The sequence below is a fragment of the Megalobrama amblycephala genome, linkage group LG24 (genome assembly GCF_018812025.1).
Source record: "Megalobrama amblycephala isolate DHTTF-2021 linkage group LG24, ASM1881202v1, whole genome shotgun sequence".
NCBI classification, from domain to species: Eukaryota; Metazoa; Chordata; class Actinopteri; order Cypriniformes; family Xenocyprididae; genus Megalobrama; species Megalobrama amblycephala.
The window spans coordinates 14807057-14827724 of record NC_063067.1 but is presented as its reverse complement, the minus strand read 5'-3'; the positions used below and the strand labels follow the sequence as shown (position 1 = coordinate 14827724).

At 37.4% G+C, this 20668-nt stretch overlaps 2 protein-coding genes across 3 annotated transcripts; both read right to left on the bottom strand.

The window, feature by feature from the left end:
• Positions 1-2134: 2134 nt before the first annotated feature.
• On the bottom strand, positions 2135-6445 carry ssr4 (signal sequence receptor, delta). The gene is made up of 6 exons (XM_048177599.1): positions 6285-6445; positions 5939-6057; positions 5775-5849; positions 3057-3146; positions 2758-2823; positions 2135-2624 (listed from the first exon to the last, which is right to left on the bottom strand). Exons 1-6 carry the CDS (start codon positions 6334-6336, stop codon positions 2520-2522), a joined length of 507 nt encoding a protein of 168 aa, XP_048033556.1. The 5' UTR covers positions 6337-6445; the 3' UTR covers positions 2135-2519.
• Positions 6446-7584: 1139 nt separating this feature from the next.
• Positions 7585-19647, bottom strand: ikbkg (inhibitor of nuclear factor kappa B kinase regulatory subunit gamma). 2 transcript variants are annotated; one of them, XM_048178299.1, is made up of 15 exons: positions 19370-19647; positions 17437-17624; positions 17074-17354; positions 16902-16973; positions 16502-16681; positions 15081-15136; positions 14850-14897; positions 14252-14354; positions 14060-14175; positions 13824-13976; positions 13629-13719; positions 11532-11675; positions 11266-11402; positions 8468-8541; positions 7585-8293 (listed from the first exon to the last, which is right to left on the bottom strand). In XM_048178299.1, the coding sequence occupies exons 2-15, from the start codon at positions 17618-17620 to the stop codon at positions 8130-8132; spliced, it is 1803 nt and encodes a 600-aa protein (XP_048034256.1). In that variant the 5' UTR covers positions 17621-17624; positions 19370-19647; the 3' UTR covers positions 7585-8129. The 2 variants fall into 2 exon arrangements, with proteins under 2 accessions (XP_048034256.1, XP_048034257.1); XM_048178300.1 differs by lacking the exon at positions 14850-14897 and having other exon boundaries at positions 19370-19646.
• Positions 19648-20668: the final 1021 nt, after the last annotated feature.

Here is a 20668-nt window from a genome sequence, read left to right as displayed (position 1 = left end):
GACTATCTCCCAGTCCCTGCCAATGAAGAACACCCCCACAGCATGATGCTGCTACCACCACACTTTCCTCTAGGGATGGTTTTGTGCAGGTGATGAGCAGTGCCTGGTTTCCTCCATACATGATGCTTGGACCTGAGGTTCATCAGACTAAAAAATCCTTTAGGTGCTTTTTTGCAAATTCCAAGTGTGTTTTCATGTGTCTTCACTGAGGAGAGGCTTGAGTCTGGCCACTCTGCCATAAAGCCCAGATAAATAGAGTGTTGCAGTGATGTTTGTCCTTCTGTAAGTTAATCCCATCTACATATGATTATGGAGCTCAACAAGAGTAACCATCAGCCTCTTGGTCATGACTCTAACCAAGGCCCTTCTTCATCGATTGCCCAGTTTGGCACTCTAGGAAGAGTCCTTGTTATCTGTCTGTAAACAACCTTTGAGCCTCTTCAATCTGGCTTCCGAAAAATGCATAGCACTGAGACAGCATTAGTCACTTAAGTCACAAATGACTTATTGATGGCTTCCGATTCTGGATGCTTATCAATACTGATTCTGCTTGATCTCAGTGCAGCATTTGACACTATTGATCATTGTACCTTACTCACCCACCTAGAGTCTGTCTTTGGTGTATCTGACTCTGCTTTGAGCTGGTTTAAGTCTTATCCCTCAGATCGCAAACAATTCGTTGTGTTGGGTGGCTGTAGATCTGAGGTTGGTGTGGTAAAATATGGTGTACCTCAGGGTTCAATTTTAGGCCCTCTACTTTTTAGTCTTTATATTTTACCTCTTGGCCAAATCTTGAGGTCTCTTGGTCTTGACTTTCATTTTTATGCTGATGACACCCAGATATACATTCACTCAAAACCTGATGTAAATGCGGCTGTTTCATTTCTTTCTAACTGTATCACAGAAATCAAAAAATGGATGTCTGTTAATTTCCTGTCTAAATAGTGATAAGACTGAAGTGATGCTCATTGGTTTGCCTCACCGGTTATGTAGAGTGGAACCTGTAGCTTTACATGTGGATGCCTGTTATTCAGTTCCAAAACAAATTAAAAAACTTGGGAGTAATATTTGATTCCAATTTAACATTTGATCTTCACATACGAAATACTGTTAAAGTTTCTTTTTTTCATCTCAGAAATATATCCAGATTATGATCCATGCTGAGTTTTCCTGTAGCTGAAAAATTTGTTAATACCCTGGTTTTCTCTAGAATTGATTATTGTAATGCCTTGTTAGCAGGAGCATCAAAATCTACTTTGAACAAACTACAGTGGGTTCAAAACTCTGCTGCGCGTATTTTGACTAGGACAAGACAAAGAGATCATATAACACCTATTTTAGAGACCTTGCATTGGCTCCCTGTCAAATTTCGTATTGATTTTAAAATTCTTATGTTAACCTACAAGGCATTAAATGGACTTGCTCCTCAATATCTTACTGAGTTTTTAATACCCTACATTCCGACACGTGATCTTCGTTCGGCTGATGCTGGTCTTTTAGTTGTTCCGGTAACACAGTTAAGAACAATGGGTGATAGGGCATTCTCTTCAGTTGCCCCAAAGTTATGGAATTCTCTGCCTTCCGAGATTAGAAATGCAGCATCCCTAAAAATGTTTAAATCATCCCTTAAAACTCATTATTTTAGGGAAGCATTTGGGTGAAAAAGTGATTCTTGTGGTTGTCATGTGATGTATTTTATGTATTTTTTTTTTTTTTATTCCCCCCCCCCCATTGTTTATTTGTTTATCCCCCCTTTAGTAATGTGTTTTTATTTCGCTTATTTTATGTATCTTAATTTTACTTATGTAAAGCACTTTGAGAAATGACTTTTAAAAGCGCTATACAAAATGTTATTATTATTACAAGTTGTCACAAATCAATTTTTTTGTTTGTCATTATGGTGTATGGAGTGTACATTGATGTGAAAAAATAGTAATTTAAAGTAGTTTAACAGAAGGCAGCAACGTAAAATACGAAAAAATTAAGGGGTACAAAATATATATATATATATATATATATATAAATAAATAAATAATGTGTGTGTGTAATATATAGTATCTGGTATCTGATGTCTCAATATTAATGGGGTAAAAGTTTTAAAATAAAGTTCATCAAAAATTAAATGACTCAGGAAAACTTTCAGAAAAGTTGTTTATTCCCATATTCAATGAATTTCATTGATATTTGAGACATTTCAAAATACAGAACTGGACTATGATGATGCGTCACAGATAAATCACCTCAGTTTTTGACCTTTGAGGTTTAATATTGATAGCATAGATGAAAAATATTAAGTCTTATTCTTGACAGTGTCTGTTAGGAAAAAAAAAAAAAACACCACTTTGGCTGATATAATTATTGTTCATACCGATACTTTCACTCAAGCTCTACAACAAACCAATCTCTTGTTTCAGCCAAGGTGTCCATGGCACTAAACTCTGCATATTAAAATGGCAGAATGAGGAATGCCTGAAGATCAGTGTGACCAGTATGGTGGAAAATGGACTTTTCTTCTCATCTCAAGCTTGGATAGCACTTTTGGTGCTGTAGGCCAGGTAGTAGACCACAATGCCAATCAGAGCAGCCAAGACCTCCGTGGACACCCAGGGACCACTCCATGCACCCTGCAATTCATACATATATTGGTTAATGAACATACAGAGAGACAAATCATAGAAACTAAACAAGTAGTAGCAAAATGATCCTGTGTGGGGGTATTGGTAGCTGTCGTCAATGAAGACTAGCAAGCATACTCACCCTGTGATCCACATTGACAGAGAACAAAGGCTTGATAGAATCAACATCTTCATTGTTTCTCTGAGCCTGAAAGCATTAACATTTTTCATCAGCGCCATTGAACACAGTCTCATCGAGTATGTTAAAGGGATAGTTAATTAACATTGTCATTATTTACACCCCCCCCTTCAAAATATCTTATGTTCCACAGAAGAAAGTAAGTCAAACAGGTTTAAAATTACATGAGGGTAAGTAAATTAGAGAATTTTAATTTTTAAGTGAACTACACTTTTAATCAATCATTCTTTAATTTTACCAACCTTTCTTAGAGTGCTGTAAGACTCCTCGTCAAAGAATTTGACCTGATATGTGCCAGAGCTGGCCTGCTTATGAGGAACACTCCATGAAACCTGGACAAAAATAAATAAACGGAGCAGTTGGTTACATATGTAGAGGGATCTTACATGTTACAGTTTTGTTAAAAGACCTTATTTTTGTTCATCTTCAAAACACAAATGAAGATATTTTTGATGAAATCTGAGAGATTTTGGTCTTTCCACTGAGTGTCTATTAAGTCTATTCGCCTAAGTGTCTATGATGACACTTCAAAAAGTTCATATAAAGATTGTAAAAGAAATGCATCTGAATCGAGTTTTTTAATCCAAGTCATCTGAAGAGACATGATTGCTTTATATGATGAACATTTTTTACACAATTAACACTAATTTAGTATTTATTCACATATAAACATTGATTAAGCAAACATACACAGAACACTTAAAGGATTAGTCCACTTTTAAATACACTTTTCCTGATAAATTTACTCACCCCCCTGTCATCCAAGATGTTCATGTCTTTCTTTCGTCAGTCGAAAAGAAATGAAGGTTTTTGAGGAAAACATTCCAGGATTTTTCTCCTTACAGTGGATTTCAATGGCTACCAACAGATTGAAGGTCAAAATTGCAGTTTCAGTGCAGCTTCAAGGGCTTTGAACGATCCCAGATGAGAAATAAGGATCTTATCTAGTGAATCGATCGGTCATTTACGGAACGAACGCGGTGCCAGTTTCGTTTTTTTCCGTAACTTGAATAGGGAAGGCGTAGGACATTCATCGTAAGCGTTATGAAGAATGCGGAAGCGGAAAGTACGTTCAAGGCGATATTTTGTTTATAAAGCATAAACGGTTGTATTTTTTTTCGAAAATGACCGATCGATTCACTAGATAAGATCCTTATTTCTCATCTGGGATCGTTCAAAGCCCTTGAAGCTGCACTGAAACTGCAATTTTGACCTTCAATCTGTTGGTAGCCATTGAAATCCACTGTAAGGAGAATAATCCTGGAATTAGGGCGGGGCGATATATCGCATGCGATTGTCACGCGCATTTTGTCAGTAAAGCCGGTTCCCTGATTGCCGCTTAATCGCCATCACCTGCTTTCAAATGGAGCGGCATTTAATAAACAGAGCCATAGTTCACTGATAAGCTACGCAATATCGCGTTCATTATCGAAGGCGATTCATCTGCGATAATGAACGCGATATTGCGTAGCTTATCAGTGATCTACGGCTCGGTCTATTAAATGCCGCTTCATTTAAAAGCAGGTGATGGCGATTTAGCGGTAATCAGGGAACCGGCTTTACTGACGAAATGCGCGTGACAATTGCATGCGATATATCGCCCAGCCCTACCTGGAACCTCAAAAACCTTCATTTCTTTTCGACTGACAAAAGACAGACATGAACATCTTGGATGACATGGGGGTGAGTAAATTTATCAGGAAAAGTATATTTAAAAGTGGACTAATCCTTTAAATATGGTAAACGGAAGCTCGAGTATACTTGCTTGACGTGCAAGAACCAATGAGGTTTGTTCTTGCGCATCAAACAAGTAAGGTTAAACTTCCCCTTACCATATTTGAGTGCTTTACGAACATTCGCTGATCAATATTTACATTAGAATAAAAGCCTAAATTAAAGGATAAGTTCACTTCAGAATTAAAATTTCCTGATCATTTACTCACCCCCGTGTCATCCGAGATGTTTATGTCTTTCTTTTTTTCAGTTGAAAAGAAATTATGGTTTTTGAGGAAAACATTCCAGGATTTTTCTCCATATAGTGGACTTTAGCAGCTACCAATGGTTTGAAGGTCCAAATTACAGTTTCAGTGCAGCTTCAAAGGGCTTTAAACAATCCCAGCCGAAGAATAAGGGACTTATCTAGTGAAACGATTGGTCTTTTTCTAAAAAAAAGAAATTTTATATACTTTTTAATCCACAAATGCTCATCTTGCACTAGTTCTGAGATGCGGTGCAATCATCACATTGGAAAGGTCACGCGTGACATAGGCGGAAGTACCGAGCAAGTGTTTATAAAGCGAATGTGCAAAGACTAAGTCAAACAGCCTTTACAAAAAAAGGTAAAACAACAATATAGGACGATTTTGAAGTTGGAGGAGAAAATGAGATGGAGTTCTTTGCCCTACCGCGGTATTTCCGCCTATGTCACGCATGACCTTTCCAATGTGATGATTGCACCGCATCGCAGAACTAGTGTAAGACGAGCGTTTGTGGATTGAAAAATATATAAATTTTTTTTTTTAGAAAAAGACCAATCGTTTCGCTACACAAGACCTTTATTCCTCGTCTGGGATTGTGTAGAGCTCTTTGAAGCTGCACTGAAACTGCAATTTGGACCTTCAACTGACTGGTAGCTGTTGAAGTCCACTATATGAAGAAAAATCTTGGAATGTTTTCCTAAAAACCTAAAAATGGGGGTGAGTAAATTATCAGGAAATTTTTATTCTGAAGTGAACTAATCCTTTAAATCGATCTATCATATAAAGCAATGCCTTACACACATCTGAGATTGAACATTTTGAATAGATTTTTAGTGGAAGGACAGAAATCTCTCAGGGTTTATTAAAAATATCTTCATTTGTGTTCCAAAGATGAAAGGAAGTCTTGTGTGTTTGGAATGACATGAGAGTAATGACAGAATTTTTGTTGAAACCATCACTTTAAAACCTGTGTAACCTTACCTGGTATTTGCCAACATCTTGGCCTCTGGTCACAGGAAACTGTTTGCCATTGACATCCGCATAGAGGGCAACACTCTAAAAACAAAACAAGCTGGGTCAGTCCACTTTTCTGTACCAATGAAACATGCATATATGTGAATGGAAAGCACCGTTAGTCCACAAACCTGAGCTCCGTTTGCACAGGCCAGACTTAGTTCAACGATGAACACGGTCTCGGAGGAGATGAGCGCGTCTGTGGTCGTGTATGAAGACGGAGAAATGACTGGGTCTGTGCAAGTCTCAGCTGAGGAGAGAAAACACCGGTCACAAGTTTAGTCGCTGAATGAATTCAAGTAAACGCTAGTTAGAAAGACTTATAATGGAAACTGTGATAAAAAACGGAATCAATTCAATGCAAGTTAGCTTGCGACATCTTCTTGTTAGCCTTGTCAGCGAATACACGAAAAATTGAAAGCTGAGAATGAATGGTGCTGTATATCTAAAATTGATAAAAAGAAAATGGCAAAATACCTGCACAAAAGCTCAGACAAAGAGCCAAAATAGCTGTTATAACTCGCATCATGTTGATCCCTGGGCTGTTGAATTCACCTCAACTCACTCAAAACCTGAGAAAGAGACCGACACCAGCTTCCACCCAATGAAACACAGACAGACACGTCACCTCAACGGAAGAATGACGTGTATGATATCGAGTGCGACCTCTGGTGAAAGCCGCCGGTACTGCAGGTCTTTTGTCTAGAACTGTGGTTCACAACCGTTCACAACCAGGGGGCCTCAGCTCATCATTTTGAGATCATCTACAGTGGCCCAAAAGATTTGACCACTTGAAAAGGGTTAGTTCACCCAAAAATGAAAATAATGTCATTTATTACTCACCCTCATGTCGTTCTACACCCGTAAGACCTTCGTTCATCTTCAAATTAAGATATTTTTGATGAAATCCGATGGCTCAGTGAGTTCTGCATTGAGAACAAAGCCACCGAACCTCTCAAGGTCCATAAGGTACTAAAACATATTTATAACAGTCCATGTGAGCACAGTGGTTCTACCTTAATATAATAAAGCTAAGAAAAAAACAAAATAGCGACTTATTTAGTGAGGGCTGATTTCAAAACACACTGCTTCAGGAAGATTCGGAGCACAAATGAATCAGTGTATCGAATCATGATTCAGATCGCGTGTCAAACTGCCAACGGCTGAAATCACGTGACTTTGGCGCTCCGAACAGCAGATTCGATACACTGATTCATTTGTGCTCCGAATCTTCCTGAAGCAGTGTTTTGAAATCGGCCATCACTAAATAAGTCCTTATTTTGTTTTTTTGGCGCTCCAAAAATATTCTCGTCGCTTTATAATATTAATATTGAACCACTGTACTCACATGAACCGATTTAAATATGTTTTTAGTACCTTTATGGATCTTGAGAGAGCAAGTGTCATTGCTCCCTATAGAGGCCTCACGGAGCTATCGGATTTCAACTAAAATATCTTAATTTGTGTTCCGAAGATGAATGAAGGTCTTACGTGTGTGGAACGGCATGAGGGTGAGTAATAAATGACATTATTTTCATTTTTGGGTGAATTAACCCTTTAATATACATGCTATTGAACTGGATTAATTGGCATTTAATTCAGCTGATTTTTTTAATTGACAGTGTTATTATTATTAAAAAAACATAAAATAATATTTACTTTTGTACTGTGAGGTTCCCACTGCTCGAGTCTATCTTGGCTAGTGCCTTATTCAGCTCCTATAGCAACTCTTCCTTCTTTTGATGGAGTTTCTCATACATTTAAGTGACAGAAAATCTTTTTAGAGTAGTTCCTCATTATATTCATACCTTTATTTCATTAAATCTCTCCATAACAATAGTCTGTACAAAGGTTTCTTTTCTTTTCTTTCCATATTCACTTTGGCTGATAATACACAATATTAACACAGGCGGGCATCAATCCTCAAGAGTGCATACATCCAGAGAAACAAATACCACAGGTATAAAGGAAATATTGTCACTGTCAGATGTGTGCAGACATAAAGCAGACGAACATTCACACGTGCAGTACATTACACTATGCTGTCACAGAAAGGCAGTACAGATGAGCTTCTTTTTTTTTTTTTTTTTAAGAGATACACAAACTAAGTGTACAGGAACATGGTGGCAGCTCTATAGCCACATGATAAAAACATCTGCTAAACATCTGTCTACTTCAAGTCAATCTGCAGCAGGATTAAATGTTCAAAGTCCTCAGACAGTTCTTGTCTTTAGCATGTTCTTGATTTTCTCTTCTCATTTTTTGTTGTTGTTGTTAAGAGTTCACTCAGGTGTCATGAAAACACCTGTACATCTCCTCCTCTCACTGGATACAGTCCATGACGTGGATCTGCAGGGTATCCATGTCTGGTGCCTTGTACATACATTTGGGGCAGCGGTAATCGGGAAGCTCGTCCTGATCATCATCTCTTCTGCGTGCAGATGGAGGCTGGGCTGGGTTGAACATGGCTGCCCCTGGGAAAGGTGCTTCAAAAGCAGAAATTTCAAGTTGAGACCCCAAACATGTAATACAACAGAGTATTAAAAGAGGTAATTGTTACATTTGCCATGTAGACAGTGAATCAAAGACTATTTTCAAAATGAAGGAAAGAGAGTATGCATATGTTTTAGCTCATGCAGACTCTGTATAAGGTGTTTTACCAGCTGGAGCTGGCGGGAGTGGTCGAGGCCTGTAGTCCTCCAAGTGTCTCTGTTGCATCTCCTCAATGCGAGCTCTGTAAAGAAACAACATCCACTTGTAACTCTTGAACATTTTGTATTGAATTTAGTTCTCTGTCATGTCTTCTTGGGCTTGAATGTTTAAATTGGCAAGGATTAAAAACAAGTGCAAATGATAAACTTTCCTGACACTGCAGCACTGGCCCAATCGGGACAGTGACGGTTCCTTCAACTGTCCGGAACGGGTTTCACGTCTGCGTATGGCATGTTAAAAGCTTAGTTCACCCAAAAATGAAATTTCTGTCATTAATTACTCACCCTCATGTCGTTCCAAACCCGTTCATCTTTGGAACACAAATTAAGATATTTTTGATGAAATCTGAGAGGTATATTCTCATCAGTAGACAGCAATTTAACCATCACTTTCAAGGTCCAGAAAGGTAGTAAAGACATCGTTAAAAGTCAACGTGACTGCAGTGGTTCAAACTTAATTTTATGAAGCGATGAGAATACTTTTTTGTGAGCAAAAACAAAACAAATTTATTTGTTTATTTATTTTTTAATTTATTTTTTATTTTTTATTTTTCTCAACAATTTCTTTTCTTCCATGTCATTCTCCTACACGTTAACATAGAAGACACGGTGCAGCGCTTCCGCGTTTACGTCTGAACACCAGCTCAGTATTTGCCGGCTCCACATCAGCATCATGCGCATACTTCGTGGTGCTCACATGTACAGCGTCGGCCAATAATGAGTCAGCGTTCTGACTTAGAACCCATACGAGCTGCACTGTATTTACAACGTCAAAAGCATAAGAGACTGACATGGAAGAGATGACATTGTTGAATTAAGTTGTTATTTTTGTTTGTTTTTTGTGCACAAAAAGTATTCTTGTCGCTTCATAACATTAAGGTTGAACCACTGTAGTCACATGGACTATTTTAACTACGTCTACTACCTTTCTGGGCTCTGAAAGTGGTCTATTGAAGGCCAGACAGCTCTCGGATGTCATCAAAAATATCTTAATTTGTGTTCGGAAGATGAACGTCATTTCTGGGTGAACTAACCCTTTAAGCACTAGGGCTGCTCTTTCTTAGTTGACTAAACGTTAGTCTAGGACAATAGGCTTTGTCGATTAAATTTTAATCAGTTGGTTAGTCACAGAAAAAGAAAACTCCACAGGAATTGGAAAGTCACAGTGACAGATCGCTAGCACAGCTGGTCCAATGCAGTAATATGTTGGGCAGAAAATACAAAAGTATGGGAACATTTCGAGAGGGTAAAGAATGACGACAAAAAGGTGATGTGCGACCTCAAATACGATTTATTTCAAACATGCAATTAGTAGCCTAACGTCATCCACTTTACAAGGCCGCTCACTCTAATGTTAACGTTAACCTTGATAAATGTGCACTAATATTAGGCGCGTAAGTGTTTGTGTGGAGTGAGGAAGCTAAATTAGTACCGTATGGAAGCTTGTTTCCACCACTAAATAAATAAAAAAGGTAAATGTGACTTTTTATCTCACAATTCTGACTTTTTTCTCAGAATTGTTTATATCTCGCAACTCTGACTTTATAACATACATTGCGGAAACAAGCTTCCATAGTAACATGCTTACAGCATGACATTTAACTTAACTTTCGCACCATCTGAGCACATGTTCTCAAAGGTCGGCTTCATCGTGAGTAAGACACGGAGCTTACTTCTCCAAGCAATGTGGATAAACTCGTTATTTTTTCCATCTTAAAAAAGTTCTTGTAATGTTTACCAGTGTCACGGTGACAAGCTTTATGCGCCCTTAATTTATATTTTAAATGCTCATTATTGTGTATTCGTTTTTCTCTTCCTCCTTTCTCCTAATCAACTAATGGCTTAAATGAATGACAGAGTCAACTAGGAAAATCTTTAGTCAGGGGCAGCACTATTAAGCACTGAATGAATGACAGGCTCCCTGCCTCCCCATTGTAACACTGCGCAAAGTAAATCATTATTGGTTAATAACTGATCACGTTAAAAAAAAACAATTCATTGAAAAATCTTTTTTTTTTTTTTGACAAGCCCTAAACTCTTAAAGGATTAGTTCACTTTCAAATAAAATTTTTCTGATAATTTGCTCACCCCCATGTCATCCAAGATGTTCATGTCTTTCTTTTTTCAGTCGAAAAGAAATTGAGGTTTTTGATGAAAACATTCCAGGATTATTCTCCTTATAGTGGACTTCAGTGGCCTCCAAACAGTTGAAGGTCAAAATTAGAGTTTCAGTGCAGCTTCAAAGGGCTTTAAACGCCTTTAAATGCCTTCCCTATTCTACTTACGGAAAGAACACAGTGCCAGTTCCATTTTTTTCGTAAGCATAATAGGGAAGGCGTAGGACATACAGCGTTAGCTTTTTGAAGAATATGAAAGTCCGGTTTTGGCGATCATTTGTTTATATAAAGCATATACATTTCCATTTTTTTCAAAAATGGCCGATCGTTTCGCTAGATAAGACCCTTATTCCTCGTCTGGTATCGTTTAAAGCCGTTTGAAGCTGCACTGAAACTGTAATTTTGACCTTCAACCGTTTGGTGCCCATTGAAGTCCACTATAAGGAGAATAATCCTGGAATGTTTTCATCAAAAACCTCAATTTCTTTTCGACTGAAGAAAGAAAGACATGAACATCTTGGATGACATGGGGGTGAGTAAATTATCAGGAAAATTTTATTTGAAAGTGAACTAATCCTTTATGATACCCAAATATCATGTAGTGTTCACTCCGTTCATCTCTTTTCATACCGTGAGGTTCCCTCTTGCTTAAGTCTGTCTAACTCAAATAGTGCTTTATTCAGCTCCTCCTGCAGCTCTTCCTTCTTTTGATTGAGTTTCTCTCTGGCTTCCCTCTCAGCCAGGAAGTCCATTTTATAGATCTCTGCCTGCAAAAAGAAAATGTGTGATTGTGTTTGTGTTACTATATGCAGCGGGCATGTAAGTATTTATATCAAAGGCAAAGTAAGTGATTATTTAAATGCAGAAAGCTCTGTAACATGAGGTGTTATTTTCACCTGAGCATTCAGCACTGGTATAGTTTCTAATGTAGCTCTCAGCTGCTCCGTTTCCTCCTTGAGTTTATCGATGAGATCCTGTTTCAGGGCCAGAGCTTTCTCAGCCTCTGCTAACCTGTTAGCTAGAGTATCTGCCTCTCCACTCTGAAACGGAAATACCACACATGCACTTTCCATTAACCAAAGTATAGTGCAAACCATGCACAGACCTATTTTCAAACGTGCTTACCACAAACATGAAATGGTAACAGTTTTCTGGTTTTGAAGCATTTAAGTTTAAGAGATGGGTCAATGACTAACAAGTGTGTCCACCATAAAGAAAAGGAAAAATCTTTATAAAACATTTATATTTTTAAATATAATATCAATATAAAACATCATTTTCAAGGTAAAAAGGTATACAAATATCATAATTTATTAATAAATATTATTTATTTAGGCTTATTGACTTTCACACAATCACAAGGGTTTTGTATTATGTTTTTTGTTTTTTCTGTATGCTGGTTGCACTACAGTCTATTAAAAATAACTTAAAAATCATTCACTGAAAAAGCTTAAATAAAATTATATATTAGATGAAAAAAATAAAAATAGAAATGTTGCCCTGGCAACTAACAAATAAAACAAGGTTAGGTTGAAGTACTAAAAATACTAATTTTATATATATATATATATATATTATATATATATATATATATATATATATAATAAAAATGACAACACCACATAAAATTACAAAGATTTAAACTAAAATTAAAACAAATTGAAAATATAAAATAAAAGCCAATTTAAATGATTAATAAATACAGGTTTTTCTTGCATTGAAAATATTTTGGCGGCTGTCAAAAAGAAAATTTGTCTGGCAAAATTTTGATGATGCCTGCCGTTCTGCAGTACTGGTGCCCGCTGATAGCTGGCTGCTTTAAAACACTCCTGTGAGTGTTTGTGTAAGTGCTTACTGAAGAGCGTCAAAGGTGTCTATTTACAATGTGTTTTTGCAGTGTTGAGCATTGTAGCCAATCACAGACATATCAGTTGAGCACGTGAATGCAATGGCCTATCAGATGCATTTAAGTTAAAGGTCCCGTTCTTCGTGATCCCATGTTTCAAACTTTAGTTAGTGTGTAATGTTGTTGTTAGAGTATAAATAAAATCTGTAAAATTTTAAAGCTCAAAGTTCAATGCCAAGCGAGATATTTTATTTAACAGAAGTCGCCTACATCAAACGACCAGTTTGGACTACATCCCTCTACTTCCTTCTTTAATGACGTCACTAAAACAGTTTTTTGACTAACCTCCGCCCACAGGAATACACAAGAGTTGCGTTTGTAGAGTGTGTTTGTCGCCATGTCGTCGAAACGCTGTTATTTTCATCCCGCAGTCCAATCACCGGGTCTGATTCCGGCTCAAATTGATAGGGTAAAATTAAAGACATGTTTACAATAACACTGAGCGCATGCATCTCCACGTTATGGTAAGAGGCGTGACCTTTTCGGGCAAGGTTCGCTAAGCTGCTGTCGAATCACAACACAGGAACCGCTGGCACAATCAGAACTCGTTAAGTATTTCTGAAGGAGGGACTTCATAGAACAAGGAAGTCATCAGCCCGTTTTTATGACAGTGGAAACAGCGGTATACAGATAAGTAAATTATGTGAAAAATACTGTGGTTTTTTTTTTACACGTGAAACATGAACACATGTTATATTGCACACTATAAACACAATCAAAGCTTAAAAAAAACACGAAAAAAGGGACCTTTAATTAGAATCCAAGTCAACACAGTTCAAAACAGCTGAGTTTTTGTTCAGCATGAATTCTGCACAAAATCCTTTCATTATAACCAACAAAGTATAAACGCTGTCAAAAAAGAGATTCATTGCACAGAGCAGACAGCTTCATTGATTATAACGAGAGTTTCGCAAGAGTGCAAGTTTGTGTACCTCACATGGTGACTGACAGCTTCAGTGATTAGAATGGAAGCGACCTTTACTCGCTTTCTGCATATTTTTCATGCTTGATAACTGTATTTAACATTAAATGTTGAAGAAAATTATGTTTTCATAACCAACAAAGAGCACAAACAGCAGCTACCTACCCTGTGATTGGCTTGCTTTTCACTTTTAAGTTTGTTGTCGTAGTCCTGAAACAGACATGTGTATGCATGCTGGAGCTGGGCCAGTTTCCTCCTAGATGAGGAAGAGCAACAGGAATTGTGGGTTACTGTTACAACTGTAACAATGAAAAAGGGAAGCTGCTTTTGCTATGGGACTCTCCATCCAGCTGAACTCACCTCTCCTCCACTATGACGAGCCTCTCGTTCTTCAGTGCAGTTTCTAGGTTCTGTGTCTGCAATAAAAGATTGTCCACTGTCACACTGTGCTGCTTCTTCTGCTGCTCCATGTCTCTCTCTAAAGTCTGCAGGCGTTCGGTCTTCCTGCTCAATCTGGGAGATCAAACAGGTTTTGTACACACAGCTGCCGACTCTCATAATCAAACGCATGCACAAGGATGAAGAGATTCACTCACTTTTCCTCTAATACTTTTTTCTCTGCTTCACTTTTCTCCAGACAGTTTTGTCGTTCGTTCAACTCACCGAGAAGGGACGTGACTTGAGCTCTCAGAGCTTCGCTATCCTTTGTCAGCTACAAACACAAAGATGATGATCCCTCATCTCAAACTACTGCAAATGCTGCTCAACATGTATGTTTGTACCTGTACCTGAACAAAGTCCTTCTCTTTCTGTTTGAGCAGAGCCTCAGTTCTGTCCCTCTGAGCAGAGTTCTTCTGAAGACAGTCCAGCTTCTCCTGAAGTTCCCTGTACCTACATCACAGCAAAGACAGAAACCCGATTACCCGCCCATCTTACTGCAGTTCACCACCAAATGTACTACCATTTGTATTTGGACACATCAATTCATTATTATGTCAGTATTTTCTAAATTTTTAAAGTAATAGTAAAGGCATCAAAATAAAAATAAATAACCCAGTCTGGGAGAAATGTAGTGACCAAAATATTTTATACTTCCTCAAAGTACTTGCCCTTGGCCTAGATGCAAAAACAACAAGCTCTCATGTGTGCTGTGCAACATTTACTACTCCAATAAAAAAAAAAAAATCTTACAACAAACAATAAATAAATAACAACTGATATATATATATATATATATATATATATGTATTAATCCTCCCGACCCCAAATTAATGCTAGTTATGCTAGTGCATGTCTCATTCCAGTCACAGACAACATGTTCTTGCAGCACCAATAAGAGGGAAGGACACTCATGCACACATATAGTGAGATACGTTTTCCCCTCACCTGCCTTGCGTAGCCTGAAGCTGCTCAGTTAGTTTAGCCAAGTGAGAGCTAAGCAGACACATGAATCAAGACAGAAGGCAGAGAAAAGAGATTCCAAACCATTCACATTAAAAGAAAGGAAGCAAAGCACCTTGAGATTTATTACAATCCAATCCAAGCATGCAGAGTTAAAGGAGCGTCACTATCAACTGTAGGGAGAGAGAGCAGAGTAAACTGAATATTTGAGAGTACCTTTCTGCAGGAACGGTGAGCGCACATGCCTGCTGAACTGACTCTTCAGTAACATTCTGATAAAGAGAGGAATGATCAATATTAGTTAAATCACTTCATAAACTAAAATATGAACAAGAGCAGCTGTAAGAAACCAGTAACATGCTATATGAAATATTTTTGTTTTTTGTTCAGCAAGGATGCATTAAATTGATCAAAAGTGACAGTGAAGACATTTAAAATGTTTCTTGAGCAGCAGATCAGCATATTAGAATGATTTCTGAAGGATCATGTGACACTGAAGACTGGAGTAATGATGCTGAAAATTCAGCTTTGCATCACAGGAATAAATTACTTTGTGAAATATATTCAAATAGAAAACAGTTATTTTAAATTGTAATAATATTTCACAATATTACTGTTTTTACTGTATTTTTAATTAAATAAATGTAGCCTTGGTGAGCAGACGAAACTTCTTTTAAAAACATTAAAAATCTTAGTGGTTCCAAACTTTTGGACTGTACTGTATATTAAGCAGCAGCACAATGGCTTTAAACATTGATAATATTAAGAAATGTTTCTTGAGCACCAAATCAGCATATTAGATATTGGAGTAATGGCTGCTAAAAATTCAGCTTTACCATTGCAGGAATAAATTACATTTTAAAATATATCAAAATATAAAACACTTTAAATTGTAATTTCATGATATTATTATTTTTGCATTGATCAAATAAATGCAGTCTTTGTAGTGTAGTCAAAAATATTGATTTTCAATACATATCAATACTGAAATATCTGGATTTTCCACAGAATGCACTTTCTCGCTCTCTTATCTCTCTGACAAGTTGACAAACAAATGTGCCTCCCCTTACTCACGCACTCATTTCATTTGCTCCGGATCAATATTGTTGGTGTTGCATGGCTTGAATTTCTGTGTGGGATTGTGCATAATTTTAATCATTCCTGTAGATTTTGGGCTCACACCGAAAATGGCCGCTCATAAAGCTGCCTCTCATACTAAACTGAGTCCTTTTTCGCTACTTATCACGCTTAAGCAGTCAAATACAAAATAATGTAAAAATGCCGGTCTTGGCGAGTATTCACGTAAACAGTCAGTTATGTTTTACGTGAACATAAACAGTTGAGAAAGAAAACATGTGTAACAATATAATAAAGCCATCCGTCAGGCCTTAAAGTGACATCAGCCAAATATACCTGCTGCCAAAATATGATAATATTAAAAGTATCAATATATCAGTTTTTCTTCAAGGAATTGATGTCAAAACTGTGGCCAGTGAAAATACAGAGGCTAGTAAATTTAGAAAACCACAAGCCACAGTGGCTGGTGAGCAAAACAGTTAATGTCAACCAAGCCCTGTCAGCAATCCAAATGACACATCTAATTGTAGCAATAAACACGTGGAAGCTAAATGCTCTACCTGAGTGAGTCTGGAGCGTAACTGCTCCAGGGTGGTGAGGAGATTTTCTCTCTCTTTCTCACTCTCTGCTTTCTCCTTCTCCAGCTCCTCGTTCCTCCTCTTCAGCGCCCTCATCCCTTCCTCCAGCTTCTCTTTGTGGCTTTTCAGCAGTTTAAGAAATTCATTAGAGCCCTCAGCAGGCTGAAGAGTAAAGAGATAAAGATTTGTTAAGATGAAAGGCACAAATAGCCTTTAAGACCTCATCTTTAGCCATGTTTAGCATGTACTTTAACACAGTAAAGAAAATGAGGACAAACACACCACACCCAAAAGAAGTCAAAGCAGATTATCACATGGTGCCGATACAACAACAAACAAAAACATTATTACATTTCTCATATTGAGATTTATGGTAAATTACCAAACTTTGAGGCATTGTGTGTCTGTCAGTGTCTCCTTCAGCTCGGTCTGTCAGTACAGCTTCATTTAATACCTGCGTGATGAAACAAAAAAGGGACGTTAATTTTAATTCAATGAACTGACAAATTTCTAAGTTCCTTGAAAATAAACAATTGATTTACAAAAGAATTTACTTCTGGTGAGTCCATGGGGACATTCTTCTCTGCATTGGTGCACTTCAGCTCTTGGTCCTGGCCTTGAGTTCCAGCCTCTTTAGAGGTGCCGACACATGGACTGATGCTGTGGTTGAGCTGTCCTAACAGGCTCTGGTTTTCCTGCGCCAGTCGCTGCACTAAAGCTCTGGCCTCACGAAATCTACAGCTCAGGAACTCTCGCTCCTCCCGCGACCTCCTCTGCCACCCTTCCATCTCTTCGCATCTCTCTTTGAGGGCATCATTGCTTCGCTTCAGAGCCTCTGTGGAACGTTTAGAGTCGTTTATGCATTGTATTCAATAGGCAGTGAGTCTGGCATAGATCTCATAACCTCACAGTCTCACCTCGTAGCTGATGATTATCTGTTATAAGTCTATGGACCACTTCATTTCCCGCTAATTCAGGAGGGACCCTCAGAGACCCCTGTGAACTGGCCATCAGTGACCCTTGACCTCCAGCACCCACAGTCTCCTCTCCAGTCAGCTCCCACTGCAGAGTACAACCACCTGACGGCTGCGGCTGGACCATGATCCTGAGAGAGAGAGAAGACAAGCCAATTATAAACATCGGCAGCTCTGAATATCCATTACCTTTCCAGTTGTTTATGATTCATGGCTAAGTATATTAAATATTAGAATATTATTAAAATGATTAATTATTTTTTAATTTCATGTCAGCAGCAATCATGGTGAGAATAAAGTGAATAAAAAAAATACAATTAGCAAAAAAAAACTATTCAAGACATTTAAAAAGATACTCTTTCCAGGTTAAATACACTGCCCGGACAAAAAAAAAGTCGCTGCTTGGATTTTAATAGGCAAATACTTAAGAGTCTATGGATGGATCATTATTACAGTGATTATTATTTTTCTAGCATATTATATGTTTGGCAATGGTACTTTTAACCATAAAAGATGGCGTATGTAGCTTTTCATTTCTTAAACAACCATATATTAAGATGTATCATGGCCATATTCCAGGATGACAGTGTCAAAATTCATCAGGCTCAAATTGTGAAAGACTTGTTGGGAGGGAGCATGAACAATCATTTTCACACATGAATTGGCACTGACCTTAACCTCAGTGTAAGTCTTTGGGATGTACTGGAGGATACTGTACAGAGTGCTCACCTCTTGTTCTGTCAATACAAGATCTTGACCAAAAATTGATGCACCTCTTGATGGAAAAACATCACAAGATTTATTTACATCGAGAGGTGCATCATTTTTTTTGGTCAAGATCTTGTATTGACAGAGCACTCTGTAGCACATCCCAAAGACTTTCAATGAAATTAAGGTCTGGACTCAAGATGTTCCAATTCATGGGTGAAAATAATGAATCATTCTTTCACAATTTTAACCCTGGTGAATCTTGACATTGTCATCCTGGAATATGGCCATGATGTGTCTTCCTACATGGTTGTTTAAGAAATGAAAAGCTAGGGTTAAAATAATATCTATATAAGTAATCTCATCAAAATCTTAACAGTTTGACATGGAAGACATGACGGTGGGTCTTCACCTAAAAAATTACCATGTGTAAGTGTTAAATAAACCAAACAGCACCTAGTAAAAACAACTTGATCATAACTAGATTTAAAATTCAACTTTGGATAACGTATTATTATGGATAACATTTACAATGTTATTCATTTCTATGACTTTTTCAGTGCTGGAAATGACATTTCCTGATATTTCAGTTACAGTTAGGTACAGTTAAATTATACACCTTTAAATGGTAATAGTTTTAAGAAACTTAAATTTATATTATTTTACAATCTCACGTCTAATAAAGTGTAATGGATGAATTCCAGTTTCACTTTACAACAAGAGCTAAATGAGGCTATTCACTGACACTTCTTTTCCATCAAAAAGGCCACATCTAAAATAAAAGAATCACTCCAAATCACACTGAAGTGACTCTACAGTTTCATGATCATTTCCACATCAAAAAAGAGAGACACTTTCACTGTTTCTCAGTGCGGTGTTCATGCTAAAGACACACATATCTCAAACACACTGTTAAGTCTTACATTGACCTGATATTTAGTTCTTATCGACAGGTTTATTTTAAACAACTTCGCAAGTCTTGTAAAAGACGAGATTCAATGTTTTGTTTACAGGCTCGTTACAGACTCGTCCAGCTAACGAACTAGCATCAGCGCATTTAAAACCCTACAACATTCAAAACCACACACTAACACAATTCAAATTCATTACATATACATAAATGCTGTGATACATATATCGTAGGGTGTAAGAGAAAGGTTATTATTACCTTCTTTATGCCGTTAACAGTATATAAGTCTGCGCTAACACAGATTCACTGTCTGTCGGTCTTCCACCAAAGAAACACGGCCCTGTTTATAGTCAACCACAGACGTTCAGGTCGGCCAACATCTTCAGCCTCACCGAGCTGGAAAATCAGAATCGAGGTTAATAAAGTAAATCAGAAGAAAACGTCCAGAAAAGCTCAGACAGGTGCAGACTGTCGAGGAATTCCCCCGCGATACTTCCGCGCTTCATCACACTGTGCTCTGTTTCCGGGTAGTGGAATTATGGGAAGACAAATTACAAAAAAAGTCATAAGAAACTTCTTCATCCGAGGCGTTTTTGTTATCACCTCTACAAAATGAGCTTTTAACCCTTTTTAATGTCTACACGCCATTTTTGACATGTTTTTGGACAGAGATCATGTTGTTTTTTCTGTCTTATAACTGATATCCAGAACAGATTATTAATTGTTGTTTTATTTGTGTTTTGACACAATAACAACTCAATAGACTACAGAAATAACATATTATCCATTACATATTTTATTACATTTCTAATAATAATAAGGATTTGTATCTGTGCCATTACATTTATGCAAAGTTCTTTTCAACTCTGTTTTGGGCTATAAAATGCTCCATTCCTACATAGTAACATCCACTACAGCACTTTCACTTAACTTACTGCATCAAATATTTTTTTGTAAGTATTAAAATAGATTTGTTGCAACTAATTGATGTGAAAAGTTGGTCCAAATTGGCTGTTCATGTCATAATGAAGATTATAAAACGGTTAGTTCCTGTTCTTGATTCTGATTGGTCAATAGCTGTGTTTTATCCACGATAAAACATGGCTATGATGCTTCACCCAACACAACACCCTTAGCAACCACTCTTAGCAATGTAAACTGTTTGTTCTCAATTGATATTGCTCATTGAAGCTTACTGTATTATGTAGAAGAGTATTGTGAGAAAAAGAGAGAGTGAGTTTATTACATTCAGATTTAGCATTTTCCTTCAGTTCAGTCATGTGTTCATAATAAAAAATCTGTTTAAATGTCTGATTTATCATCTTGTCCTTTTAACATTTAAGGGATTTTTACTTGACTAACTGCGCTAGTCAAAGCATTTGTCTGTTGCGTCTTGTTCCATTTTCAAAACAATGACTGACACACTCATTAAGACAAGACAGTCTTTGCCGCCATCTAATGGCGCAATAATGTAACTTCTGTTGCTGTTCACGGTCAGGGACTATTTTTCCCGGTGGAAGGAAGGCTTTTAGAAAAAGTTTACTACATGAAAGTTGC

Bases quoted from the DNA above. Each gene is read 5' to 3' on its own strand.
- ssr4 (XM_048177599.1), bottom strand. From the start codon at position 6,336: ATGATGCGAGTTATAACAGCTATTTTGGCTCTTTGTCTGAGCTTTTGT. The intron at 5,850-5,938 runs GTTTGTGGACTA...TTTTGTTTTTAG, and splicing joins CCTGTGCAAACGGAGCTCAG to AGTGTTGCCCTCTATGCGGA. The intron at 3,147-5,774 runs GTAAGGTTACAC...ATTTTTGTCCAG, and splicing joins AAGATGTTGGCAAATACCAG to GTTTCATGGAGTGTTCCTCA.
- ikbkg (XM_048178299.1), bottom strand. From the start codon at position 17,620: ATGGTCCAGCCGCAGCCGTCAGGTGGTTGTACTCTGCAGTGGGAGCTG. The intron at 17,355-17,436 runs GTGAGACTGTGA...AACGTTCCACAG, and splicing joins AGATAATCATCAGCTACGAG to AGGCTCTGAAGCGAAGCAAT. The intron at 15,137-16,501 runs GTAGAGCATTTA...TCTCTTTATCAG, and splicing joins TACGCTCCAGACTCACTCAG to AATGTTACTGAAGAGTCAGT.